The 25,755-nt window shown below is 40.8% G+C and overlaps 2 protein-coding genes across 4 annotated transcripts in view; both read left to right on the top strand.

Moving 5' to 3' along the window:
* PIK3C2A (phosphatidylinositol-4-phosphate 3-kinase, catalytic subunit type 2 alpha) overlaps positions 1–15,767 on the top strand; it is a 129,732-nt gene extending 113,965 nt beyond the window's left edge. For both annotated transcript variants that reach the window (XM_011992953.1, XM_011992954.1), the window contains 10 exons: positions 2,305–2,474; positions 3,399–3,555; positions 4,885–4,994; positions 7,601–7,808; positions 10,576–10,700; positions 12,702–12,819; positions 12,910–12,982; positions 13,323–13,432; positions 13,520–13,645; positions 14,169–15,767. In XM_011992953.1, the coding sequence (XP_011848343.1) occupies positions 2,305–2,474; positions 3,399–3,555; positions 4,885–4,994; positions 7,601–7,808; positions 10,576–10,700; positions 12,702–12,819; positions 12,910–12,982; positions 13,323–13,432; positions 13,520–13,645; positions 14,169–14,351 (1,380 nt within the window). In that variant the 3' untranslated portion in view covers positions 14,352–15,767. The remainder of the gene's footprint in view (positions 1–2,304; positions 2,475–3,398; positions 3,556–4,884; positions 4,995–7,600; positions 7,809–10,575; positions 10,701–12,701; positions 12,820–12,909; positions 12,983–13,322; positions 13,433–13,519; positions 13,646–14,168) is intronic.
* A 6,246-nt stretch (positions 15,768–22,013) lies between these two features.
* RPS13 (ribosomal protein S13) lies at positions 22,014–25,297 on the top strand. Of its 2 annotated transcripts, none has more exons than XM_011992950.1 (6): positions 22,014–22,181; positions 22,322–22,370; positions 22,553–22,631; positions 24,165–24,334; positions 24,572–24,672; positions 25,219–25,297. In XM_011992950.1, the coding sequence occupies exons 1-6, from the start codon at positions 22,159–22,161 to the stop codon at positions 25,250–25,252; spliced, it is 456 nt and encodes a 151-aa protein (XP_011848340.1). In that variant the 5' UTR covers positions 22,014–22,158; the 3' UTR covers positions 25,253–25,297. The 2 variants fall into 2 exon arrangements, with proteins under 2 accessions (XP_011848340.1, XP_011848341.1); XM_011992951.1 differs by having other exon boundaries at positions 22,035–22,181; positions 24,606–24,672.
* Positions 25,298–25,755: the final 458 nt, after the last annotated feature.

Here is a 25,755-nt window from a genome sequence, read left to right on the forward strand (position 1 = left end):
TCAAAAAAAAAAAAAAAAAGTATTACAAAGGTTTTAAGTGCTTTCATTTTCCAGCTCTGGTGACTAAATAATCATTAAGTCAGGAAAAGAGTGTCTTTTTCTAAGTATAGGAAAGAATATAAAACAGAATGCATTTAAGGGCAGAAATCTGAGTGAAACCAATGCTAAATTACGCCCCCAAAAAATTCTAAACACATACTTAGAGGCTAGCAAAACAGGGATTTTTCTAACCCAGAATGTTATATTTCCCAAAGATCTTGGAAGAAGTTAGGGAAATGAGTAAAACGGGCTGCATCATGTGATATTTAAGAACATAAATTAGGGGCCAAACTCTCTGGGTTGGACTTCAGATCCCAAGTCACTCAGCAGCAGCAGGGCCTTATGCAAATTGTTATTAGTATTATTTATTTATTTATTTATTTTTTTGAGATGGAGTCTCACTTTGTCGCCCAGGCTGGAGTGCAGTGGCGCGATCTCAGCTCACTGCAAGCTCCGCCTTCCGGGTTCACACCATTCTCCTGCCTCAGCCTCCCAAGTAGCTGGGACTACAGGCACCCGCCACCACGCCCAGCCAATTTTTTGTATTTTTAGTAGAGACGAGGTTTCACTGTGTTAGCCAGGATGGTCTCAATCTCCAGACTTCGTGATCCGCCTGCCTCGTCTCCCAAAGTGCTGGGATTACAGGCGTGAGCCACTGCACCCAACCTATGCAAATTTTTTACCATCTTTGTGACTCAGTGACCTCTGCTATAAAGTATTGTATATATTATGGTATTATAGCATATACTATGGCTGTAAACATAAGCATTGAGATTTTTGTGAAAATTAAATGACAATGTATATGAAGTACTGCATAATGAAAGTTGTATAATTGATAGCTCTTATTATTGGAAACATCAATTTTCTGTTTTGCTATTATTTAGCGTTACATATGAGGAAAGGGCAATTTTTCAGGACATAAGCCCTCTAATGATCCTAACTTGGCCTAAGGAAGACCCAAGAAAACTGAGTGATGATGTAGGAAGACTCCTGTTTTAATGTCATGGAGCTGCCTATTTTATGTTTCATTAATGGATCACCTTTATAGACATACACGTGCCATCTGTTGACCTACAAAGCTAATGCAGGGGAATTTTGACCTTTGTTAGATCTTTTAAACTGTGAGATCACTCCCTTTTCATACTTCTTTGTGGTCTGGGGAAAAAAAGCAGTGCAGCAGAAGCCAGTACTTGTTTTAGTAATGTTGGCCCTTTTGTGATTCCTGGTAAGGAAATAATTGCCAAGTAGCATACATTAAGCATCTTTTATGAATTTGGCTTTTTAATGTGATTTAATTAGTAAGAGGGAATATAACTTAGTGAAGTCATATTGCCTGAATTTGAATCCTCACTCTGCTACTTAATAATCTTGGGCAAACAACCTCTCTGTTTCAGTTTTCCATCTGTACAATGGTTATGATGATAGTACCGAAGTCATTGATTGATGTGAGATTCTTCTAAATATGTTAATGTATATACACACACATACATATATACACATACACACAGAGAAGTGCCTGGTTTGTGCTAAATGCTGTGTAAACATTTGCTGTTAATCATCATTGGTAATGATTTCTGGGAAATTAACTACATGGGCAAGTCAGGCCAAATGAATGTACCACTCAGAAATACATTATTTTGTATAACTAAACTAAATACACATTCTTTATATTAAAGAAAAAGCTCATTGTATGTGTGTCTTGCTGTATTCTTCTATGTGATATTATATTAGTAATTTTAATAATCCCCAGGAGAGGGAGTACTTAAGATGACACACAGGGAATCACCACATGGGAAACAAACACATTACTTGTATTCTTGTATGTTTTCAGATATAAGCTGATTTTCCTTACACATGTCTTCCCTGCAGGCAGAGGAAAAAAAGCAAAAATCTTCTATCCATCATGTTTGTGGAATCCTGCACCTCCCCGATTCTAAGCAGCAGAGTCAGTGAGGTGCAGGATTCCACAAACATGATGCTTAAAAGCTGTTCGAAGGCAGCATGTACCTAAGTAGGGACTGGTAGGGATCCCAGACTTTTAAAAGAGAAAAGCTAGAGAAGGGGCAGTAACCAGCCTTAGAAGAGTGTTTTTGTTTTTGAAATATGAAAAGATTGACTTTTATTACTGTATCCCAATTTGTATGCTATTGAGAGAGTGGATTACAATAGTGTTTTTAAAGAGTGATAAATTACTTTAATACTTATAAATTCTGCCTCCTTCAAAAATAATTCATTTTCTAAAATAATTGTATATGTTTTTTATAGGCTTCAGAGAACTTTATCTATTCCTGTGCTGGATGCTGTGTAGCCACCTATGTTTTAGGCATCTGTGATCGACACAATGACAATATAATGCTTCGAAGCACAGGACACATGTTTCACATTGACTTTGGAAAGTTTTTGGGACATGCACAGATGTTTGGCAGCTTCAAAAGGTATAATGTTTTTATTGCTGTTGCCAAAGAAATGAGACACTTCTTGTTTCACAAATTAATGTTTGTCTCAAGCTTTGCCTTTTGCCTTCTGTGTTTTGCCTTGTGGCTCCATTTGAACATAACTGGGGATGAAAAAGGCCCAAAGATGTGACCTTACCTGGTAGACAAGAATGTGTGTAAGTGTGTATAAACTTTGTTGTTTTTTTTTTTCGTCGTTGTTGTTGTTTGTTTTTTTGGTTTTTTTCGAGAAGGAGTCTTGCTCTGTTGCCCAGGCTGGAGTGCAATGGCGCGATCTCGGCTCACTGCAAGCTCCGCCTCCCGGGTTCACGCCATTCTTCTGCCTGCAGGAGTAGCTGGGACTACAGGCGCCCACCACCATGCCCGGCTACTTTTTTTGTATTTTTAGTAGAGATGGGGTTTCACTGTGTTAGCCAGGATGGTCTCGATCTCCTGACCTCGTGATCCACCCGCCTCAGCCTCCTAAAGTGCTGAGATTACAGGCCTGAGCCACCACGCCCAGCTAAACTTTGTTGAAATGAATTAAGGTACATATATATATTTTTTATCTAGTTAGCAGTAACTCTTAGAAAGAAATGGTTTCGTGTGTATATAACAGCAGTAAGTAGTTTTCTATGTTTGTAACTACTGTTTGTTCTCTCTTTGGGTATGTGGATTTATAAATATCACCTTATTTTCATATATAAGGAAATTTCGTACATAAGTTCTCTCTAAATAATGAGATTATTATGTGATAGCTTTCTTGAAAATGTTATTTTAAAGAATTATAGAAATTCAAAAGTGTGGTATTAAGTTTCCTAGTTAGAAGTGGCTGTACCTCAGATAGCTTAGTTTAATAATCATGTAATAGCACTATTGGAGTATCTGCTGTAAATAATATTTTATATGTACTTTCATTTTAAATAGGGATCGGGCTCCTTTTGTGCTGACCTCTGATATGGCATATGTCATTAATGGGGGTGAAAAGCCCACCATTCGTTTTCAGTTGTTTGTGGACCTCTGCTGTCAGGCCTACAACTTGATAAGAAAGCAGACAAACCTTTTTCTTAACCTCCTTTCACTGGTAACTATTCTTTATAAGCACTTAATTAGTTTTATATTAATGCATCTATGTTTCAATACCTAAAAAAGATTATTTTGTGATTTTGGAATAAAATTTGCTGTAGTCACAAATGTCAGATACATTATTGCTCAAATATTTTAAACTTACTGCCATATGAAATAAGCCAGACACAAGAGGACCTACTGTCTGACTCCGTTTGTATAAAATACAAAAAATAAGTCAGTAGAGTGGCTCCCCTTGGGATGGGAAGTATTAGTAACTGGACCCCAAGACAGGCATCTGAGATGCTAATGAATGTTTTGTGTATTAATATGGGTATGAATTGTGAACATTCACTCAGCTGTACGATGAAGATTTCTGTACTTTCCTCAGTATATATTATAGTTAAGTAAAAAGTAAAAAACACAAACCCACTATGATTATTGTGACTAAATTGATACAGTAATAAACAGAAGGCTACAATTATCTTAAGTGAAATAACTCAGAAAGTTAAATATTGTGTGTTGTCACTTATAAGTGGAAGTTAAATGATATGTATACATGGACATAAAGAGTAGAATAATAGACACTTGGAGACTTGGGAGGATAGGAAGGGGGATGGCGGATGGGAGATGAGAAGTTACTTAGTGGGTACAATGTATACTATTCAAGTGATGCACTAAAAGCCCAGACTTTACCACTATGTGATACATATATGTACCAAAATTGTACTTGTATGCCCTAAATCTATAAAAGTAAAAACAGCGGCCTAGGCCGGGCGTAGTGGCTCATGCCTGTAATCCCAGCACTTTGGGAGGCTAAGGCAGGTGGATTGCTTGAGGTCAGGAGTTCGAGACCAGCTTGGCCAACATGGCAAAACCCCATCTCTATCAAAAATACAAAAAAAAAAAAAAAAAGTTTGCCGGGCATGGTGGTGCATACCTGTGATCCAGCTACTCAGGAGGCTGAGGCATGAGAATTGCTTAAACCTGGGAGGCAGTGGATGCAGTGAGCCAAGATCGCATCACTGCACTCTAGTCTGGGCGACAGAGTGAGACCCTGCTCCCTTCCTCCCCTCTTCCCCAAAGAAAGAGCCTAGACAAAAGATCTGGATCTCACAGGTTTAATTCTATAAACTGGGTGTGTGCACCAACAAATTGCTTGACTTCCTTGGCATCCATTTCCTTATTTGTAAGATAATCACCTAGGTCCCCAATACACTAATGAACCCCTCAAGACTGATTGTTTTTGTTTGCTTCAGTTCTGATTACTTGAGCAGCCCACAGGAAGGAGTGAGGAACACATTTTTAAAAAAATTTAACTCACAGAACTTTTTGTTTTCTTCTACAGATGATTCCTTCAGGGTTACCAGAACTTACAAGTATTCAGGATTTGAAATATGTTAGAGATGCACTTCAACCCCAAACTACAGATGCAGAAGCTACAATTTTCTTTACTAGGTAAAGCATATTTAAGTGTATTGCAGAAGGAACATAAAATTTTGCTTTGATTTGTTTTACCTTAGTTTAAACAAATGCTATTTATCAAAATTCTGATTTATAGGAACAAATTCTGATTCACCGTAATTGCACATAGTAGGCTGTCAAAAGTTTATTTGCTAATAAATGCAAAGGATTTGCAATAATATTTTTAAAAATATACTTATTTGTCTCAAAATATCTCAAGGTTTATTTAATATGTAATTTTAATGATAAAAACATTTTTCTACAGTGCCATATACCATCTTTTTTAATTTTTTATTTTGAGACTGAGTCTTGCTGTTTCATCCAGGCTAGAGTGCAGTGGCGCAATCTCAGTTCACTGCAACCCCTGCCTCCTGGGTTCAAGCAATTCTCCTGCCTCAGCCTCCTGAGTACTTGGGACTACAGGCACATACCACTAAGCCCAGCTAATTAAAGTCTGTTTCTAAAATGTTATCTGTACTAATCTATTTTTCAGGATTTTGTCTTAACAATTTCCATGGAGACCTTTGGTGTTTTTAATCCAGCAAACCTTGGTCACTGCTCCAAGTAAACTATTATATGGCATAGTACTTGAAACACATATACCAATGACTGGTATTTGAATTTGTTATTGCTTTAAAAACAGATCTTCCGGCCAGGCGCAGTGGCTCATGCCTGTAATCCCAGCACTTTGGGAGGTCTAAGCGGGCTGATCACCTGAGGTCGGGAGTTCAGGACCATCCTGACCAACATGGAGAAATCTAGTCTGTACTAAAAATACAAAATTAGCTGGGCATAGTGTTGCATGCCTGTAATCCCAGCTACTCAGGAGACTGAGGCAGGAGAATCGCTTGAACCTGGGAGATGGAGGTTGTGGTGAGCTGAGATTGCGCCATTGCACTCTAGCCTGGGCAACAAAAGCGAAACTCTGTCTCAAAACAAAAACAAAAACAAAAACAGATCTTCTTGACAAATATGTTCTAAAGGTCTGGTGATCAGGCTGGTTACTGACTACTGCTGCCACATCATCACAATACCTTAGCAAGGAGGGGTACCTGAGCTCATGTTCTTTTCTCTCCTTTTTCTCTTGCCTTCTTCCTCTCAGTGGAGAAGAGGTATAAAACACTGACTGGACTTCCCTAGTCTCAAGAGTCTGGGCTGAAATGAATTGAAGGAAGCTGATTTTTGTATAGCCTTCTAAACTAATCCTGACAATTTAGGTATTGATGGGTTTTCTTTTGCTTTGTTTTTAAAAAGAGATTCATTGGCTCCCCTGGGCAAAACTACAAAGCAGGCGTGTATTCGCCTGCCTGCTTAGACTTCCATAACAAAATACTATAGACTGGTGGCTTAAACAACAGATATTTATTTTCTTACAGTTCTGGAGTCTAGGAGGTCCAAAATCAAGGTGCCAGCTGATTACATTACTGTTGAGGGCTTCCTTGCCAGATTGCAGATGGCCACCTTCGCAATGTGTCCTCACATGGTAGGGAGAGCTAGCTCTCTCATCCTTTCTTAGAAGGACACTCCTATTGGATTAGGGCTCTACTGTTTATGACCTCATTTAACCTTAATTACTTCCATAAAGGCCCTATCTCTAAATACAGTTGCAGTGTTGGTTGGGGCTTCAATATATGAATTTGAGGGAACACAAACATTCAGTCCATAGTGGGGTAAAAGCCGGTGTTTGAGATTCTCTCACTTCTCTTTTTGAATATCCTTCTTCTTTCTAGCTTCCTTAACCTTGTTTTTGAGACTTGTTTCCTTTGCTTGCCTAAAATGTTCTTTCCAGACCTACTTTCCAAACTCTCCATCCTGTCAAAACTTCTTTTTCCAACTGAATGAAAATATGATTACCTGAAGGAGTCTGACATGGAATTCTACAATTCTACTGTTCGATAGGAGAGGATTTTTAAAATTTGGATTACTTTGTTTTTGTGGGTTTTTTTTTTTTGGAGTCAATCTCATTCCACCACCCAGTCTGGAGTACAGTGGCGCAATCTTAGCCCACTGCAACCTCTTGCCTCTTGGGTTCAAGCAATTCTCCTGCCTCAGCCTCTCGAGTAGCTGTGATTATAGGCGCGCACCACCACACCTGGCTAATTTTTCTATTTTTAGTAGAGACAGGGTTTTGCCATGTTGGCCAGGCTGGTCGCGAACTTCTGGCCTCAAGTGATCCACTCCCCTTGGCCTCCCAAAGTACTGGGATTATAGGCGTGAGCCACCGTTCCCGGTCCTTGGATTACTTTCTTTCCCACCTGTTTGTCATCTTTCTCCTTTATTAAAAGGGAATAAATTAATAAAGACATATTTTTAGCATTATACTAATCGTCATCTATCAATAATAGCTCTTTAATTAGTCTTGGGGATCCTACAGGGTTCAAGAAAACCAAGCATGAATTCTTTCTTGGGCTAAATTATTTTGTTGGGGTGAGATGTATTTTAACAAATCTTTGGCCTATAGAACAAAGGGAATCCTTGGCAAAGTGACAATCTGCTTAATATTTTTAAAGAAACGAAAGTGGTTTTTGTCATTTATTACGTTGAAAGAATTTACCATGTGTTCTCATTTACTGTTAACAAATTTTCTGATTACTTTGTAGGCTTATTGAATCAAGTTTGGGAAGCATTGCCACAAAGTTTAACTTCTTCATTCATAACCTTGCTCAGCTTCGTTTTTCTGGTCTTCCTTCTAATGATGAGCCCATCCTTTCATTTTCACCTAAAACATACTCCTTTAGACAAGATGGTCGAATCAAGGAAGTCTCTGTTTTCACATATCATAAGAAATACAACCCAGATAAACATTATGTAAGTTTGATTTCAATATTTATAAACAATCATGCATGTATTATTGTTGTCCTTTCTGCTTCCTTTGCTGACTCTGCTAAAGTTCCAAGCATTTGTTCTATTCATGCTGCTTTCTTCCATGAATGGTCCATAAATAAGTAAATGTACTTGAAGCATCCCTAACTTTTTTGTATTTAATTCTTGCTATATTTACTTCAAACAATAAGGATGGAGTGATATTCTGTCTTTTAGAGACAAGGCTATAAGAATGATGCAATTCTGCTTTTTCTCATTCTTCAATTTTTTAATTTTTATTTATTTGGTTTTTTTGTTCATTCTTCAGTTTTTTTTACATTTCAAAGGTAAAGTGTGCTTGTTGTACAAATTCAATCAATACAGAAGTATACAAAGTAAAAAGTCAAAGTTCCTATGCCAGTCTCTGATACAAAACACACACACACGTTGTCTTTGAACAGAAACAGGAACTTCAGCGTGCTTTTTCCCCTTCGAGACTATAAGCGTTATCTTTTTTGTTACTTTTCACCCTTGTGCTAACTTTTTTGTTAGATAATACTTTCCAGAACTGCCAGTTTTAAAATTTTTGGCAAATTGATAATCTTAAAAAGCTATTTTACTGTTTTAATTTTCATCTATTCTGTTAATAAATTTTAGTATCTTTTTGTATGTTTATTAAGTTATCTTAACACCATTTTATTGCATAATCCATTCTCTCCCCAATATATACTACTACCTTTAAGTTTATATATATGTATCTCCAAATTTGTTTCTGGCCTTCTATAGATAGATCCTACTTGGCACCAGTATTATATTCTTTAAAGTACTATAACTTTATAAAAGTCCGGGTGCAATGGCTCACGCCTATAATCCCAGCACTTTAGGAGCCCAAGGCAGGTGAATACCTTAGGTAAGGAGTTCGAGAGCAGCCTGGCCAACATGGTGAAACCCCATCTCTACTAAAAATATGAAAATTAGCTGGGTGTGGTGGCATGTGCCTGTAGTCCCAGCTACTTGGGAGGCTGAGGCAGGAGAATCGCTTGAACCCGGGAGATAGAGGTTGCAGTGAGCCAATATTATGCCATTGTACTCCAGCCTGGGTAACAGAGCAAGACGCTGTATCAAAAAAAAAAAAGTTTAAATAGCCAGCAAAATAAGTTTTCCTTCACCACCGCTCCCCCCGCGCCCCGTAAACCTTTTGCCTTTTTTAAAAACTATTTATTTATATTTTATTTTATTTTGAGACAGAGTCTCACTCTGTTGCCCAGGCTGGCGTGCAATGGCACGATCTCGGCTCCTGAAACCGGTGCCTCCCAGGTTCAAGCAATTCTCATGCCTCAGCTCCTGAGTAGCTAGCTGGGACTACAGGCTGCCCAGCTAATTTTTGTATTTTTAGTAGAGGTGGGGTTTCGCCATGTTGCCCAGGCACATGGCCAGGTGAATTCCTGGCCCTAAGTGATCCACTCATTTCAGCCTCCCAAAGTTCTGAGATTACAGGCGTGAGCCACCATGCCTGGACTATTTTATTTATTTATTATTTATTTATTTATTTATTTTTGCAACGGAGTCTTACTCTGTCGCCCAGGCTTGAGTGCAGAGGTGCGATCTCAGCTGACTGCAAGCTCTGCCTCCCGGGTTCACGCTATTCTCCTGCCTCAGCCTCCCAAGTAGCTGGGACTACAGGCGCCCCTCACCACGCCCCGACTTTTTTTTTTTTTTTTTTTTTTCAGTAGGAACGGGGTTTCACCATGTTAGCCAGGATGGTCTCAATCTCCTGATCTCATGATCCACCCGCCTCGGCCTCCCAGAGTGCTGGGATTACAGGCATGAACTACTGTGCCTGGCCACCTGGACTATTTTTATTTTTACTTTTTGAGAAACGGTCTCGATCCGTTACCCTTGCTGGAGTGCAGTGATGCAATCTTGGCTCATTTGGCTGGCTTGGCTCACTGTAGCCTTGACACCTGGGCTGAGTTGATCCTCCCACGTTAGCTATACAAGTAGCTGGGGCTACAGGCATGTGCCACCACAGCTGGCTAATTTTTATATTTTTTTATAGAAACAGAACCTTACTATGTTGCACAGGCTGGTCTCTAACTCCAGGGCTGAAGTGATCCTCTCACCTTGGCCCCTCAAAGTGCTAGGATTATAGGCATGAGCAACTGTGCCTAGCTTACACTTTTAAGTTCTAGTTTATATATCTTAGGATGGTTATGATCACTCTTAAAATGTAGTTAGATGTGCTATAAATACAATGACTTGTATTTGCTTTTTCCTATTGTTGACATATATATTACCAAGATAAAAGTACTTGAACTACATAGAAAAATTAAGCTATAAATTTCTTTTCTGTCAGGAAAGGAGGTTTTATTGCTTCTTGGTCTTTTAGCTAAGATCAATATAGGAAAGAAGTTTTTTTTTTGTTTGTTTTTTTGACACGGAGTCTCGCTCTGTTGCTCAGGCTAGAGTACAGTGGTGCCATCTCGGTTCACTGCAACCTCTCCCTCCTAGGTTCAAGCGATTTGCCTGCCTCAGCCTCCCAAGTAGCTGGGATTACAGGCACGCACCACCATGCCCAGCTAATTTTTGTATTTTTAGTAGAGACATGCGTGCTTTTACTATGTTGGCCAGGCTGGTCTCAAACTCCTGACCTCAGCTGATCCACCCACCTTGGCCTCCCAAAGTGCTGGGATTACAGGCATGAGCCACCGTGCCCGGCCTAGAAAGGTTTTAAATATAAATTTTATGTGTTTATGGTGTGATTTCTTTTCAGATTTATGTAGTCCGAATTTTGAGGGAAGGGCAGATTGAACCATCATTTGTCTTCCGAACATTTGACGAATTTCAGGAACTTCACAATAAGCTCAGTATTATTTTTCCACTTTGGAAGTTACCAGGGTATGTATCCATCCTTGTACATTAATCCTTTTTGTAGGAAACAACTTGTTATCAAATGTAGGTGGAAAGCTTTGTGTTAACACTTAGTAAGATATTATCAGCCATGTGTGGCTTATTTTCCTTTGTATCACAAGGACCTAATACAAAAGTAGACATAAACAAGGAACTATAAGTTTTTGTTGAATGAATAAATGATCAGGATGTTAAAATACGAGATTTTCTAGACTTCTAACTTTTGTTGAGCTTTAACTTTGCTGTCTCTACCATAGTAAGCAACACAAGATAGTAATTTGGTATCTTGGTTTTGAAAAAAGTCATATGCGGCCACGCATAGTGGCTCACACACTTATAATCCCAGCACTTTGGGAGTTAGAGGTGGGGAGATAGCTTGAGTCCAGGAGTTCAAGACTGGCCTGGGCACCATGGCGAAACCCCATCTCTATAAAAAACACAAAAATTAGCTGGGCTGGTGGTACATGTCTGAAGTCCCAGCTACTCGGGAGGCTGAAGTGAGAGGATTGATAGATACCAGGATGTTGAGGTTGCAGTGAGCCAAGATCACATCACTGCACTACAGCCTGGGCAACAGAGTGAGACCCTGTCTCAAAAAAAAGAAAAAAAAAAGTCATATGCTAAATCAGTGCAGAAATAATCTATCATGGGCCATACTGAGCTCCTCTGATAAAAAAAACTGAAGCATGGCCGTGTGCAGTGGCTCAAGCCTGTAATCCCAGCATTTTGGGAGGCCGAGGTGGGCAGATCACGAGGTCAGGAGATCAAGACCATTCTGGCTAACATGATGAACACCGTCTCTCCTAAAAAATACAAAAAATTAGCCGGGCGTGGTGGCAGGCGCCTGTAATGCCAGCTACTCAGGAGACTGAGGCAGGAGAATGACGTGAACCCAGGAGGTGGAGCTTGCAGTGAGCTGAGATCTTGCCACTGCACTCCAGCCTGGGCAACAGAGTGAGACTCCATCTCAAAAAAAATAAGTAACTGAAGCAAACACCATCAAGACTGTCAATCAAAATCTTAGTTTTGTATCAGATACCCTTTGGGAGTCTTCAGTTTTAATGTAGCTCAATGACCAGTAGATTTCCTGTGTCGAGTTGTTCATATTTTCTTCAGACTAGATTTCAAAAGTAAGGAGGAGGTGAAGTGGGTATTAAGAGTTTGTTTCCATGTACAGTTTCATTTTTCCACTGCTACCAAAATAAGTGGAATTAAGATTATCCTTTCAGCACCTTACTTAGGCCTTATGTTATTATTTGTGGATTTTACTGGTGTATATATAATAGTTATGGCTGATTGAGTAGTGATTTTTTTTTTTAAGGGATCAGATCTGGATAAAATATTTGAGTGATTACAACTTGAGAAGAAATAGTAGAAAATAAGTATTAGATAGGTGCAAAAGTAATTGCGTTTTTTGCCATTACTTTTAATGTCAAAAACCACAGTTACTTTTGCACCAAGCTAATAATAATAAGTATAGGAAATCAACACATACCTTTTCAACCAATGCTCATCAAAGGATAATGGGTAACTAAACTATGTCATCTCCAATACTTTGAGGAGAAATCACAAAAAATTACTTATTTTATTTTATTTTAAGATGGAGTCTTGCTCTGTCACCCAGGCTGGAGTGTAAGCAATCTCGGCTCACTGCAACTTCCACTTCCCAGGTTCAAGTGATTCTTCTGCCTCAGCCTCCCGAGTAGCTGGGATTATTGGCATCTGATTATAGGCATCAGCACGCTAATTTTTGTATTTTTAGTAGAGATAGGGTTTCATCATGTTGGCCAACCTGGTTTTACACTCCTGACCTCAAGTGATCCACCTGCCTTGGCCTCCCAAACGCCGTGAGTCACCACGCCCGGCCACAAAATATTACTTTGTAATGGATTAAGACTACTTTGTCTTTAAGTATATATAAAAAAAGTGTATTTCTAAAGAAATATTGTACTTATTCAAATCCCACTTGTTTTTGTTGTTCTTTTGTAGCTTTCCTAATAGGATGGTTCTAGGAAGAACACACATAAAAGATGTAGCAGCCAAAAGGAAAATTGAGTTAAACAGTTACTTACAGAGTTTGATGAATGCTTCAACGGATGTAGCAGAGGTAACCTTACTAAATGAGAAGTAATAACATCTTATACCTTTTGTGTTACATAATATTTAAACTAATGAATTGTTTTCTCTTTATTCTTAGTGTGATCTTGTTTGTACTTTCTTCCACCCCTTACTTCGTGATGAGAAAGCTGAAGGAATAGCTAGGTCTGCAGGTGAGATTATTTTTTTTCTCTTTATTGGTAACTCATGATCTGCAAGTCTGTAACTGCTCAATGAATGTGGTAGAATGACAGCAGGCTTACTAGCTGTAGTCTGAGAATGGGAGGAGAGTATTCTTTCTAAGCCAGTCTATTTCTGAATAAATATAACTTTCCTAATAGATGTGATTACTAAAGAAGTATAAATCAATGACCTACCAGGTTGTTTACTCCTTTTTCCCCTCCCTTCTATCCGCCCCACATGTGACAGTCTTGAAAATACAGCAAAAATCCTTTTATTGCAGTTTGAACCACTACAACAAATAAATAAAGATGAAAATATTTGTATTTTCAGATGCAGGTTCCTTCAGTCCTACTCCAGGCCAAATAGGAGGAGCTGTGAAATTATCCATCTCTTACCGAAATGGTACTCTTTTCATCATGGTGATGCACATCAAAGATCTTGTGAGTGATTACAAAGAATGATGGTTATAGAGGAAACCCTTACCTTGGTAGGAAGCATTACTATTAAGGGACTGTTTTTCTTTTTAGGTTACTGAAGATGGAGCTGACCCAAATCCATATGTCAAAACATACCTACTTCCAGATAACCACAAAACATCCAAACGTAAAACCAAAATTTCACGAAAAACGAGGAATCCGACATTCAATGAAATGGTAAGTTAAAATCATTTCTAGAAGTTACCTTGGTTTATTGAGTTTTTTTTTAATTTTAATTTTTAAGTTCTGAGGTACATGAGCAGGATATGCAAGTTTGTTACATAGTTAAATGTACCATCGTGGTTTGCACACCTGTCAACCCATCACCTAGGTACTAAGCCCAGCATGCATTAGCTATTTTTCCTAATGCTTTCCTTCCCCCCATCCCATCCCCCAACAGGCCCCAGTGTGTGTTGTTCCCCTCTCTGTGTCCATTGTTTTGAGATTTTAAATTTTAAAACATTTTAAGGCCAGGCGCAGTGGCTCCTGCCTGTAATTCTAGCAGTTTAGGAGGCCGAGGTGGGTGCATCACTTGAGCTTAGGAGTTTGAGACCAGCCTGGGCAACATGATGAAATTCCATCTCTACAAAATTATGGTCACTCTTTGGCTAATATTGTCACATGTTTTCACTTGAAATGTTCCAAGAAACCAAACAAACTTTAATTTGTGATTTACTGTTTCTTTTTTCCTTTGTTGTAGCTTGTATACAGTGGATATAGCAAAGAAACCCTAAGACAGCGAGAACTTCAACTAAGTGTACTCAGTGCAGAATCTCTGCGGGAAAATTTTTTCTTGGGTGGAGTAACCCTGCCTTTGAAAGATTTCAACTTGAGCAAAGAGACGGTTAAATGGTATCAGCTGACTGCAGCAACATACTTGTAAACTAGTGAATGGCTGAGCTTTGGAAGCAAGAACAGTTATAAACGTGCATGCATACATGCACACACACACACAGACACACACACACTTGTTAATTTTGTACAGTATTTTTATACTTGGACAGAACTTATAAAATTAAATATACTTGCTGCATTTCAACACATCTGTTGGACCAACAGTCACATAACTAACCTTTTTGAATTTTTGGAAGCCATTGCTGTTTTAAAGTCATTATACAGAATGCTACAAACCCTAAACTTAATATATACTAATCCCTGAAAAAGACTTTGAGACAGTACTGTGTCAGTTCAGCCACCTATTTTGCATTGGTTTCTATAAGGAGACAGAGCATATGTGTTTTCCTGTTATGCACCTTTTATAGCCTTTACCACTGTGTAATGTTCACAAACACCAAAGTAAAGGAAAAATGCAGGATGTTACCATAAAATCCAGCTGCTATTCATGGAGCTGAAAAACAAAGCACAAATAATAGATAGCTATGTTAAGAACTACTAAGTAGTTTATAGAAGTAGGGAAAACATAATACTGCTTTTTATTCATGTCTTTAAAGCCTTTTTCAGAATAAGTGCCAATCACTGATGTTGTAAATAATGGTGCCTTAACTTTATATGCTTCCCTGGCACTTCATTTCTGATTTTTTTCCTGGTTTGATAAATAATTACTACATAGGTTTCACTCACTTTCCGCTTACTAAAGACAAGAAATTATGTACATGTACTAATGTTTTTCCCACAAAATATCCTTTACTTCTGATGTATGAATTAGTTATTTAAATGGTTAATTCATTTACGGTTTTGTTGCCGAATACCTGAATAAGACTCACCAATGTGATTGTACAATAAATTCCATCATTCCATTAAAATCCTACATTTATTCCCAGGAGTGGTAATTTCACCTCCCTACATCTATACTCCACTCCCTCAGTAAATAAGTGAAAATTGTTAACCCATGTGCCCATTCCTGAGTAGGGCAGACTCTTCACAAGAGGCCCATGACAAGAATTCTAGGGTCCAGATTGAACTTTAATATAGACCTTTGTCTACGTAGACCAGTTTGTCTTGTAAACTGTCTTACTTACATGTGTAAACATTTTACATTCACGTGAAAAGTTATTTTCCTTTATATAATAGGATTCAGAATCATAAGGGACAGGATTGAAATTATTCTACAGTAACCAGTAAGAATAAGATTCGGCTGGGCGCGGTGGCTCATGCCTGTAATCCCAACATTTTGGGAGGCCAAGGTGGGCGGATCACCTGAGGTCAGGAGTTTCAGACCAGCCTGGCCAACGTGGCGAAACCCCATCTCCACACAAAAATTAGCCAGGCGTAGGTGGTGGCGGGCAACTGTAATCCCAGCTACTCGGAGGGCTAAGGCAGGAAAATCGCTTGAACTCAGTCACTGCCTGGGTGACAAGAGCGAAACTCCGTCTTAAAAAAAAAAGAAAAAAGAGTAAGATTTATTTTTATTAGTTACTAATTTCAGACACAATTTTGTTAATTTGGATATATACATATATATAATAATAACTCTCATGGTTAGAGTAGAAATTCAGATACTTTAAAAATGGTAATAGAAATTGTACCAGTCAGGTTGCTGTGAGAAAACTGACAAAATATGCAATAAAGAATACCAAGAGAAAAAGGACAATCGCCAATTCAGTTGCCCAGAACAGAATTTTTATGAACTGCACAAATGTTTAATGTAAATGGTGATACCTACAGGGAAGAAATAGAAAAGTTGATAATATATCAGTGGGACGGGGTGGGGGAAAAACTTGAAATTTTTGGTGCCTAACACTAATGGTCCATATGTAGTTAAACCCATGAGTATGGTATACGAATGTCTTTTTTTTATGTTAAAATGTGTTGTCTATTTAATAAGTTAATTAAAATGCAGATCAAAGCACCACCATTTGCTTTTTTCACAGATCATTAACATTTCCTCAAAGTGTGTAAGTACCTTTGCAAATGCAAATGTGCTAGTAATTTTCACTTAAGCTTTTGAGACTTAATTCCATTCCACCAGTTATCACTTAGCCACTGTAATTTAAAAACAAACAAAAACTGTCTTGGTAGAGGTCATCGTTAATTAGACTCAACATGTACTGCCTTTTTGCAGTCTATTGTGACAGTGTCTTTTAGCACAAATAATACAGCTAAAAAATGTCCTGTCACTTCCATTATAAGAAATCTGGATTCATATCTAAAAGTATATATAATACTGTACAGTTAAGAGTTCAGAATAAGTGGTAATGTTTTCTCTTAATTTAACTCATTTTGTGCCTTCTTTACTCATTCAAACACACATACATTTTACATATAGTTTATTTCTTTATGAAATGCTAATCTTCAGCCCATACCAAAAAATAAAAGAGGGGAGCCTCTTTGCACTACTACTATCAATCAATTTTAAATTAGTTGGATTTTTAAGCATTTTTTAAAAGCTGACATTAAAGTAAATCTGAAAAACAAAAGTTTAACAAACTGACCAAGACACTAATTTTTACGTATAATCACAATATTTTATACTCACCTTTATTGACTAAAAATAATTATGCTGCATGTTTTCCTGCATCAGAAGAATTATTTCTTCTTGCCAGTGTTTTGGGATTTGAAGATAATGGTTCACTCAAAGAACCTATTATTTTCTCTACTGAGGAACCCAATGTAGAACTTGCACTGATATTTTTATTACTGCCTTTATATGAATCTATAGGTATCTAAATGTTAAGGCATGTATGATCTTTGATTTCTTTTTTCAAATTAAAGTTGTATAAAAGTTTCAGTATCTTGCCTTAAATTAGTTGCCTATTTCTAGAATTCAAATATTGTGGCATTTAAAAAAGAAAACATTCACTTTTGAAACTTAGACTTCAGATCAAAAAGGACTGAACCCCCACCACTATCATAATCTATAAATTTATTGCCATGTTGTTTGACTAGCAGTGCATATATGAATGAATATGGTAATTAGTCTCATCTATAAGAACCAAATACTTTAATTATATTAAGGTAGTGAATAAAGATGTATAATATTTTTATTAATACCCTGAATATATTCAGTGGATTGAATGTGACTTCATAACTGTACTACGATTGTATTAAAATATTTCTGGAATAAAAGAACTCTGCTATCATTTCTTTCCTTGTTGACAGTATATACTAACATTTTTGGTCCCAGACTTTGCTATGAGCTCAACCTTGATGTTCTTTCCATCTCACCCAGGAGTTTATTAGGTTTAATAATCCTCAATTTCAGAACTAACCTGTCAGTTGCCCCTAAAAATGTTCAAATAGAGATTCTGACTTCTGTTACTCTTTTTTTTTTTTTTGAGAGAGTCTCATTCTGTCTCCCATGCCTGGAGTGCAGTGGCAACATCTCAGCTCACTGCACCCTCCATCTCCTGGGTCAAAGCAATTCTCCTGCCTCAGCCTCCTGAGTAGCTGGAACTACAGACATGCGCAACCAAGCCCGAGTAATTTTTGTATTTTTAGTAGAGATGGGGTTTTGCCATGCTTTCCAGGCTGGTCTCGAATTCCTGACCTCAAGTGATCCACCCACCTCGGCCTCCCAAAGTGCTAGGATTACAGGCGGGAGCCACCGCACCCTGCCTGAGTGTTACTCTTTGGAGGTGTGGATTGCAACCACTTTGCTACAGTCCCATCACTGTTTCTCAGAAGGGAAATGCTTCTGTGAGTATAGTCCCTGGCCTTTGGTACTTTACTTAAGATATTAAGTAGTCCTGCAGCAGTACTAAGTAGTCCTGCAACAGTACCTTCATCCTGTAATGATAAGTGTGAAGCTGTGGTTCTCTGACCCTAAGATGACATGTGAAAGGGCCCAGAGACCAATGAAGAGCAATAACTCAATTACAGCCAGCTTTGGGGGTGACAGTTTCTGTCAGAAAAAAAGGATCTTTATTTCATCCTTACTCTTTTGAAAAACTTCATTATGCAAATCTTTAATCATTTACAAAATTAGATAACAGCCTAATGAACTCCATGAGTGAATCCATCACACAGCTTCAACAGTTACTACCTTCAGGCTAACCTTGTTCCATCTGTATTAACTAAGATGTTCCTAGGTATGGGTATCTGAATTTATCCTATTTAAGATTCTTAAAACTGTGGATCAGGGCTGGGCGCAGTGGCTCACCGCTATAATCGCAGCACTTTGGGAGGCCGAGGCGGGCAGATCACGAGGCCAGGAGTTCCAGACAAGCCTGGCCAATATGGTGAAACTCCCACCTCTACTAAAAAATTAAAAAATAACAGGCGCCTGCCTGTAATCCCAGCTACTCAGAAAGCTGAGGCTGGAGAATTGTTTGAACCTGGGAAGCAGAGATGGCAGTGAGCCGAGATCATGCCACTGCATTCTAGCCTGGGCGACAGAATGAGACTCCGTCTCCAACAACAGCATGGTGGCTTACCCCTGTAATCCCAGCACTTTGGGAGGCTGAGGCGGGGGGATCACCTGAGGTCAGGAGTTTGAGACCAGTCTGGCCAACATGGCGAAACCCTGACTCTACTAAAAAAACCACACACAAAAATTAGCCAGGTGTGGCACGCTCCTGTGATCCCAGCTATTGAGGAGGATGAAGCACGGGATCGCTTGAATCCAGAAGGCAGAGGTTGCAGTGAGCCAAGATCATGCCACTGCACTCCAGCCTGGATAACTGACAGAGCAAGAAAAAATAAAAAAATTAATATGGGCAAAGGGCCAGGCGTGGTGGCTCATGCCTGGTAATGCCAGCACTTTGGGAGGCCAAGGCGGGCGGATCACCTGAGGTCAGGAGTTCCAGACCAGCCTGACCAACATGGAGAAACCCCGTCTCTACTAAAAATACAAAATTAGCTGGGCATGGTGGCACATGCCTGTAATCCCAGCTACTCTGGAGGTTGAGGCAGAAGAATCGCTTGATCGTCTCAAAATAAAAAGTCCATACAATGGACTTTTATTCAGTCATAAAAAGGAGAAAAGTACTGATACATGCTACAACATGAATGAACCCTGAAAACATGCTTAGGAAGCTGGGCAGTGGCTCCTGCCTATAATTCCAGCACTTTGGAAGGCTGAGGCTGGAGGGTTGCATCAGCCCAGGAGTTCAAGGCCAGCCTGAGCAAAATAGTGAGAACCCTGTTCCTTAAAAAAAAAAAAAAATTCGGGCGCGGTGGCTCACATCTGTAATCCCAGCACTTTGGGAGGCCAAGGCGGGTGGATCACCTGAGGTCAGGAGTTTGAGACCACCCTGGTAAAAATGACGAAACTCCGTCTCTGGACATTTCATATAAATAGAATCATAAGGCCCAGCGCGGTGGGTCACACCCAGGCTAGAGTGCAGTGGCGCCATCTCAGCTCACCGCAACCTCCACCCTCCTGGGTTCAAGCAATTATCTGTCTCAGCCTCCCAAGTAGCTGGGATTACAGGCATGGGCCACCACGCCTGACTAATTTTTGTATTTTTAGTAGAGACGGGGTTTCACTATGTTGGCCAAGCTGGTCTCAAATTCCAGGGATGACAGAGAGAAATCAGAGAAAAATGGGGACATCTAGGTTTGTATTAAGTTTGAGCAAACAGGATCATGTTTAACTGAAACAAAGGGGCAAGGTTTGGGAACTGGAGTCATATTAAATTTGAGATACCTATTCCATATCTGAACTAAAAACGTAATATTGGCTAATGATAAACTTTGCTGGGAAAAAAACATTACCCAAATAGGTACCCAATTTGACTAAAATTCCTGATGGTTTGGGAAAAGTTATTAATCAAATAGTGATAGATTATGGCTTTTCTTTTGGGGGGGGTGTTGTTTTCTTGGAGAATTGACCCCTTTTTGTTATAAAGGGTTCTCTCTTTATCCCTGATAAGTTTACTTTTTTTTTTTTTTTCTTTTTGAGACGGAGTCTCGCTCTGTCGCCCAGGCTGGAGTGCAGTGGCCGGATCTCAGCTCACTGCAAGCTCCGCCCGGGTTCACGCCATTCTCCTGCCTCAGCCTCCCGAGTAGCTGGGACTAAAGGCACCCGCCACCACGCCCGGCTAATTTTTTGTATTTTTAGTAGAGACTGGGTTTCACCGTGTTAGCCAGGATGGTCTAGATCTCTTGATCTCGGGATCCGCTCGCCTCGGCCTCCCAAAGTGCTGGGATGACAGGCGTGAGCCACCGCGCGCGGCTATCCCTGATAACTTTATTTCAAATGTGACAGGTTAAAAGTGGATGCTTCACTATCTAGTTTCCCAAATGTCTCGCCAGTTACTTTAAACTTGTCGACAGTTTGATTTCACTGACCTCCCTCCTTCCTAAAGCTATGCTTATAAAAAAAAATTTAACCATTCAAAAATTTTTAAAAGCTGCTTCATTTGCCCATTCTTTCAACGCATGGTTGTGTACCAGCACTGAGTCAGTCTTTTTCTTTCCTTTTTTTTTTTTTTTAGACAGAGTGTTGCTCTGTTGCCCAGGTTGGCGCGCCGTGGTGCTATCTCGGCTCACCGCAATCTCCTTCACGGCTCCAGCGATTCTCCAGCCTCAGCCTCCTTCGTAGCTGGAACCAAAGGCACCAGCCAGCACGCCCGGCTAATTTTTTGTATTTATCGAGACGGGGTTTCGCCATGTTGCCCAGGCTAGGTCTGTCTTAAAAGAGCTTCTTCCGGCCAGGCGCGGTGGCTCACGCCTGTAATCCCAGCACTTTGGAAGGCCGAGGCGGGCGGATCACCTGAGGTCAGGAGTTCAAGGCCAGCCTGACCAACATGGAAAAACCCATCTCTACTAAAAATACAAAATTAGCTGGGCGTGGTGGCGCATGCCTGTGATCCCAGCTACTCAGGAGGTTGAGACAGGAGAATCGCTTGAACCCGGGAGGCGGAGGTTATGGCAAGCCGAGATCGCGCCATTGCACTACAGCCTGGGAGTCAAGAGCGAAACTCCGTCTCAAAAAAAAAAAAAAAAAAAAAGCTATTTCCTTGACGGTTCCTTTTTCCCAGGAAATTCAAATGCCTCATTTTATCCCTCATCCTCTTGGCCTTTGCCATCTTGCTCCCAAGGCTCTTCCGTGCCCACCAACTGTCTCACTTGGGAACACGGCTCCGTAAGCCTCTGCCCAACCCTTCTCCCCAGAGAGTCCAGCGCCCCAAAGCCCTGCGCAGGGGAATTCGAGTGCGGAGGGCGGCAGGCATCCGCGGGGACCTGGTTCAACTCCTTAGACCGTTTCTTCACCGTCAGTGACTCTCCCGTGACAGATAAGAGTAGGATTTAGAAATGAGAAATGGAAGCGCCGGCTGGGCGGTAGCCGCAGCCATGGCTTCCCGTGTGGTCCTCATCACATGCTATTGTATCTGTTATTTCATTAGGCGCAGGGCCGACTCTGAGGTATCTAGTTCCAGGGCAAAGCCAGGCACTGGTGAATGAGCAAACACCTGTGTATGGCTGATTCTTCTAGCCCTACCTGCTCCATGCCCACCCCCAGCGCAGCATTCGAATCTTTATGATCTCGGAGTCCGAAGTAGGGAATTTCAACGCAAGCTGCTGTCAGCCTCAAATTCCCGCTCTGGCCACAAGTCTGATCAAAGACCGATGCATGCCGGGATGAGGCCCGGCCGACTGACGAATCGCTTGCGACGCTGAAATGCATTTCGGGAGATGTAGTCACACAGACGACGGTGACTGCGCAGCGTAGCTCCGCCTCCTGCGTGCGAGGAAGCGTGGACGTGTGAGGTCACTTCCTGCGTGTTGGGTGGCTTCCTGCGGCGTTTCTATCCTCGCTCTCCTTTCGCTGCCTGACCGCCGCCATCATGGGTCGCATGCATGCTCCCGGGTGAGCTCGGGGCATCGAACCGGATTGCTGGGCGGGTGTGGGAGGAAGAGAGGGAGTGTGGGCAGCGGGCCGAGGGGATGATGTTCTGGGCTGCTCAGGCACGAGCCGACACCTCACTTAGAGACTGCTTCTCTCCCCAGGAAGGGCCTGTCCCAGTCGGCTTTGCCCTATCGACGCAGCGTCCCCACTGTAAGTAGCGCGCTGGGACCGGGGAGAATCCGGGGAGGGGGGTGGCATCTGTCTCGGGTGAAGCGACGCCGGGGTGAGGAACTTGCGTGTATGAGGAGCACGGTTTTGCGGGTGGAGAGGGCGCTGTGCTTAGGCGGCATTCCTGGGTTCTCATCCTAAGGTTGCTTTCTATTCCATAACAGTGGTTGAAGTTGACATCTGACGACGTGAAGGAGCAGATTTACAAACTGGCCAAGAAGGGCCTGACTCCTTCACAAATCGGTGAGTGTTTGTGTAGCCTCTTTCGCCTGTCCTCGTGTGACTTGTAGGATCTAGTAGGTGGTAACGTTATTTTAAAAATCGCAAAAACAATGGTCTCGGCACCGTGCTACAGGCATCATTGTAAGCACTTTACGTGTACTGATCTCGTTTAATTCTGACCACAATACTTTGAAATAAATCTTCGTGGCTTTCCCCCCAGTTTACAGTTGAGGATCCAGAGGCACAGTGCAGCTGGATACTAACCAGCCCCAAATCACACAGCTCTCAAGTGGAGGAGTTGGAATTGGCTAAGCAGAGTGCCTGATACAGTTCTTCACAGTTAGGTGTGGTTTGAATCTCAGTTGCATGTGACTTCGTGCAAGTGGCTTCATTCAGCAAATGTTTGCCTTCTGTGTGCTGAACATGGTTCTGGGGCCTGAGAATATACTAGCCTCCTACTCCCCCGCCCAAAAAAGCCAGCCGCAATGTGCCTGTATTTCCAGATACAGGTGCAAAGGTGGGAGGATCACTTGAGCCCAGAAGTCCTAGGCTGCAGTGAGCTATGATGAAGCCACTGCACTCCTGGGTGACAGAGAGGCGCCACCTTTTTTTTTTTTTTTTTTTTTTGAGACAGAGGCTTGCTCTTGTCGCCCATCCTGGAGTGCAGTGGCACGATCTCAGCTCACTGCAACCTCCACCTCCTGGATTCAAGCGATTCTCCTGCCTCAGCCTCCCGCATAGCTGGGATTACACGCACCCGCCACCAGGCCTGGCGAATTTGTGTGTTTTTGTTTTTGTTTGAGACGGATTCTCACTCTGTCGCCCAGGCTGGAGTGCAGTGGCACGATCTCGGCTCACTGCAACCTCTACCTCCTGGGTTCATGCAAGCAGTTCTCCTGCCTCTGCCTCCCGAGTAGCTGGGACTACAGGCAGCACCACCCCGCCCGGCTAATTTTTGTATTTTTTTAGTAGAGACGGGGTTTCACCATATTGGCCAGGCTGGTCTCAGACTCCTGACCTCAGGTGATCCACCACCTCGGCCTCCCAAAATGCTGGGATTACAGGCGTGAGCCACAGCACCTGATCCCACCTCTTAAAAGGGGGAAGGGGGATGCAAAATATCTGTACTCCTGGAGCTTGTAGTCTAACTGGAGGTATGACACACCAAAAGAAAATGTGCCATAGATTGTAAGTAATCAGAACTCATTAGAGGTTTAAAAGAGATAACGTGTAAAGTTTTTAGAAGAATGACCAGAGTTCTCAATAAATGTTAGCTGTGGAATCTCAATTCCTTTGGTCATCTGTATTCCAGCAAACCCACTGGGATGATAGTTTTCCAGCATTCTTAGTTTCCACCAGAAAGGTTTTCCTTAGTCTTGGGTAAACCTTCCCTTGGATGTCTGAGTGAGCTTTATGTGCATTCCCATGTTGGTTTCTGTGATGTATAAAAGTATACCTCCAGCTTACAGATAGGAACTATGCCCTGATATCTGAGCCTCGACATCATCCAGTTAGTGTTTCGTGTTGAAAGTTAAAACATGATTCCCTTTTCAGGTGTGATCCTGAGAGATTCACATGGTGTTGCACAAGTACGTTTTGTGACAGGCAATAAAATCTTAAGAATTCTTAAGTCTAAGGGACTTGCTCCTGATCTTCCTGAAGATCTCTACCATTTAATTAAGAAAGCAGTTGCTGTTCGAAAGCATCTTGAGAGGAACAGAAAGGTAAGCTAATAAACAAAATCTGGTGCTAAATAGGACTGCTCGTACATGCATCTGGTTTGAATTATTCAAGGTGGCTTAGTACACAAACTAGTGTAGTGTTGCTTTGAAGTTCAAATTCTACCCAAAGAGATTTTCATTAGAGAAAGTGCGTAGTAGCTCTACATTGTCTTATTAATGTTTGATAATGTTCGGTCATTTTGGGTGGTTTTCTTGAATTGCACCAAATTTTATTTTTAGGATAAGGATGCTAAATTCCGTCTGATTCTGATAGAGAGCCGGATTCACCGTTTGGCTCGATATTATAAGACCAAGCGAGTCCTCCCTCCCAATTGGAAATAGTAAGTGTCAACTCTTTTGTTGTTGTTGTTGTTGTTGTTATCAAGCATAGGAGTCAGCCAGCAGTAAAAGTCCTAGTAGTGAATATGTTCGGCCTTGGGGGCTATTTGGTTAACTGCTCTTTGAGCTCTGGCCTGGTGGTGGGAAAACAGCCACAGGCAGTACATAATCGAATGGGTGTGGCTGCTTGTCTTTAGTAAGATAGTAGGTAAGTTTTCCTTTCATACCTCTACTCCCAGGAGTTTGAATTAATTTTCACATGAATTGCTCACTATGATGATTGATTGCCAGACATTCGCAGTTTCCACCAGAAAGGTTTTTCCTTTTGTTGGCCAGTTCTTCCTTGGATGTCTGAGTGAGCATCTTCATTCATTGTGCTTCAACGCAATGCGTTGGTTCAGGTATTCAGTAGTTTGGTGCACTTTATATAGTTTGGATTTATTAACTGTTTGAGAATAGCACCATTAGTGGGGAGATTATCTGTTAACGAATATGGAGGGACCGGTATTAATCCTGATTTTCTTTCTTTCCCCTTTTTTCTTTTTCAGTGAATCATCTACAGCCTCTGCCCTGGTCGCATAAATTTGTCTGTGTACTCAAGCAATAAAATGATTGTTTAACTAAAAACATGTTTTATGTTTATTTTCCTAGAAGAAAAATGTATATATATCAGTGGTTCATATGTGTTGATCTTGTTTGATGGGGAAGTGTTTTAGGTGACCGATGTTAGGATTCCAGGGAGCAGTAAGATAGTGTACATCACATCCCTTCATTGGGCCCTTAAACCAGTTGAGCAGCTTATAACCTCATAGGTGGTTGCCTTAAATATGGAGAACTGGAAGACACTAGGAAATAATGCCTTTGTGTTTGTTTTGGTGTCATGGCAAAAATGTTTCTAAGTTTTTTTGATACATTTAATGTTAAAGACAGATAGATCTCTGGCAGATGTTAACCACTGGTAGCATCAGAAATAGTAATATGGGCAAAAGTAATTGCGGTTTTTGCCATTACTTTGATGCAAAAACCACAATTACTTTTGCACTAACCTAATACATAAAAGTGTCACTGGAGGGAGGGGAATCTGA

Source organism: Mandrillus leucophaeus, unplaced genomic scaffold (assembly GCF_000951045.1).
Source record: "Mandrillus leucophaeus isolate KB7577 unplaced genomic scaffold, Mleu.le_1.0 Scaffold420, whole genome shotgun sequence".
NCBI classification, from domain to species: Eukaryota; Metazoa; Chordata; class Mammalia; order Primates; family Cercopithecidae; genus Mandrillus; species Mandrillus leucophaeus.

Bases quoted from the DNA above. Each gene is read 5' to 3' on its own strand.
- RPS13 (XM_011992950.1), top strand. From the start codon at position 22,159: ATGGGTCGCATGCATGCTCCCGG. The intron at 22,182-22,321 runs GTGAGCTCGGGG...TTCTCTCCCCAG, and splicing joins GGTCGCATGCATGCTCCCGG to GAAGGGCCTGTCCCAGTCGG. The intron at 24,335-24,571 runs GTAAGCTAATAA...TTTTATTTTTAG, and splicing joins ATCTTGAGAGGAACAGAAAG to GATAAGGATGCTAAATTCCG.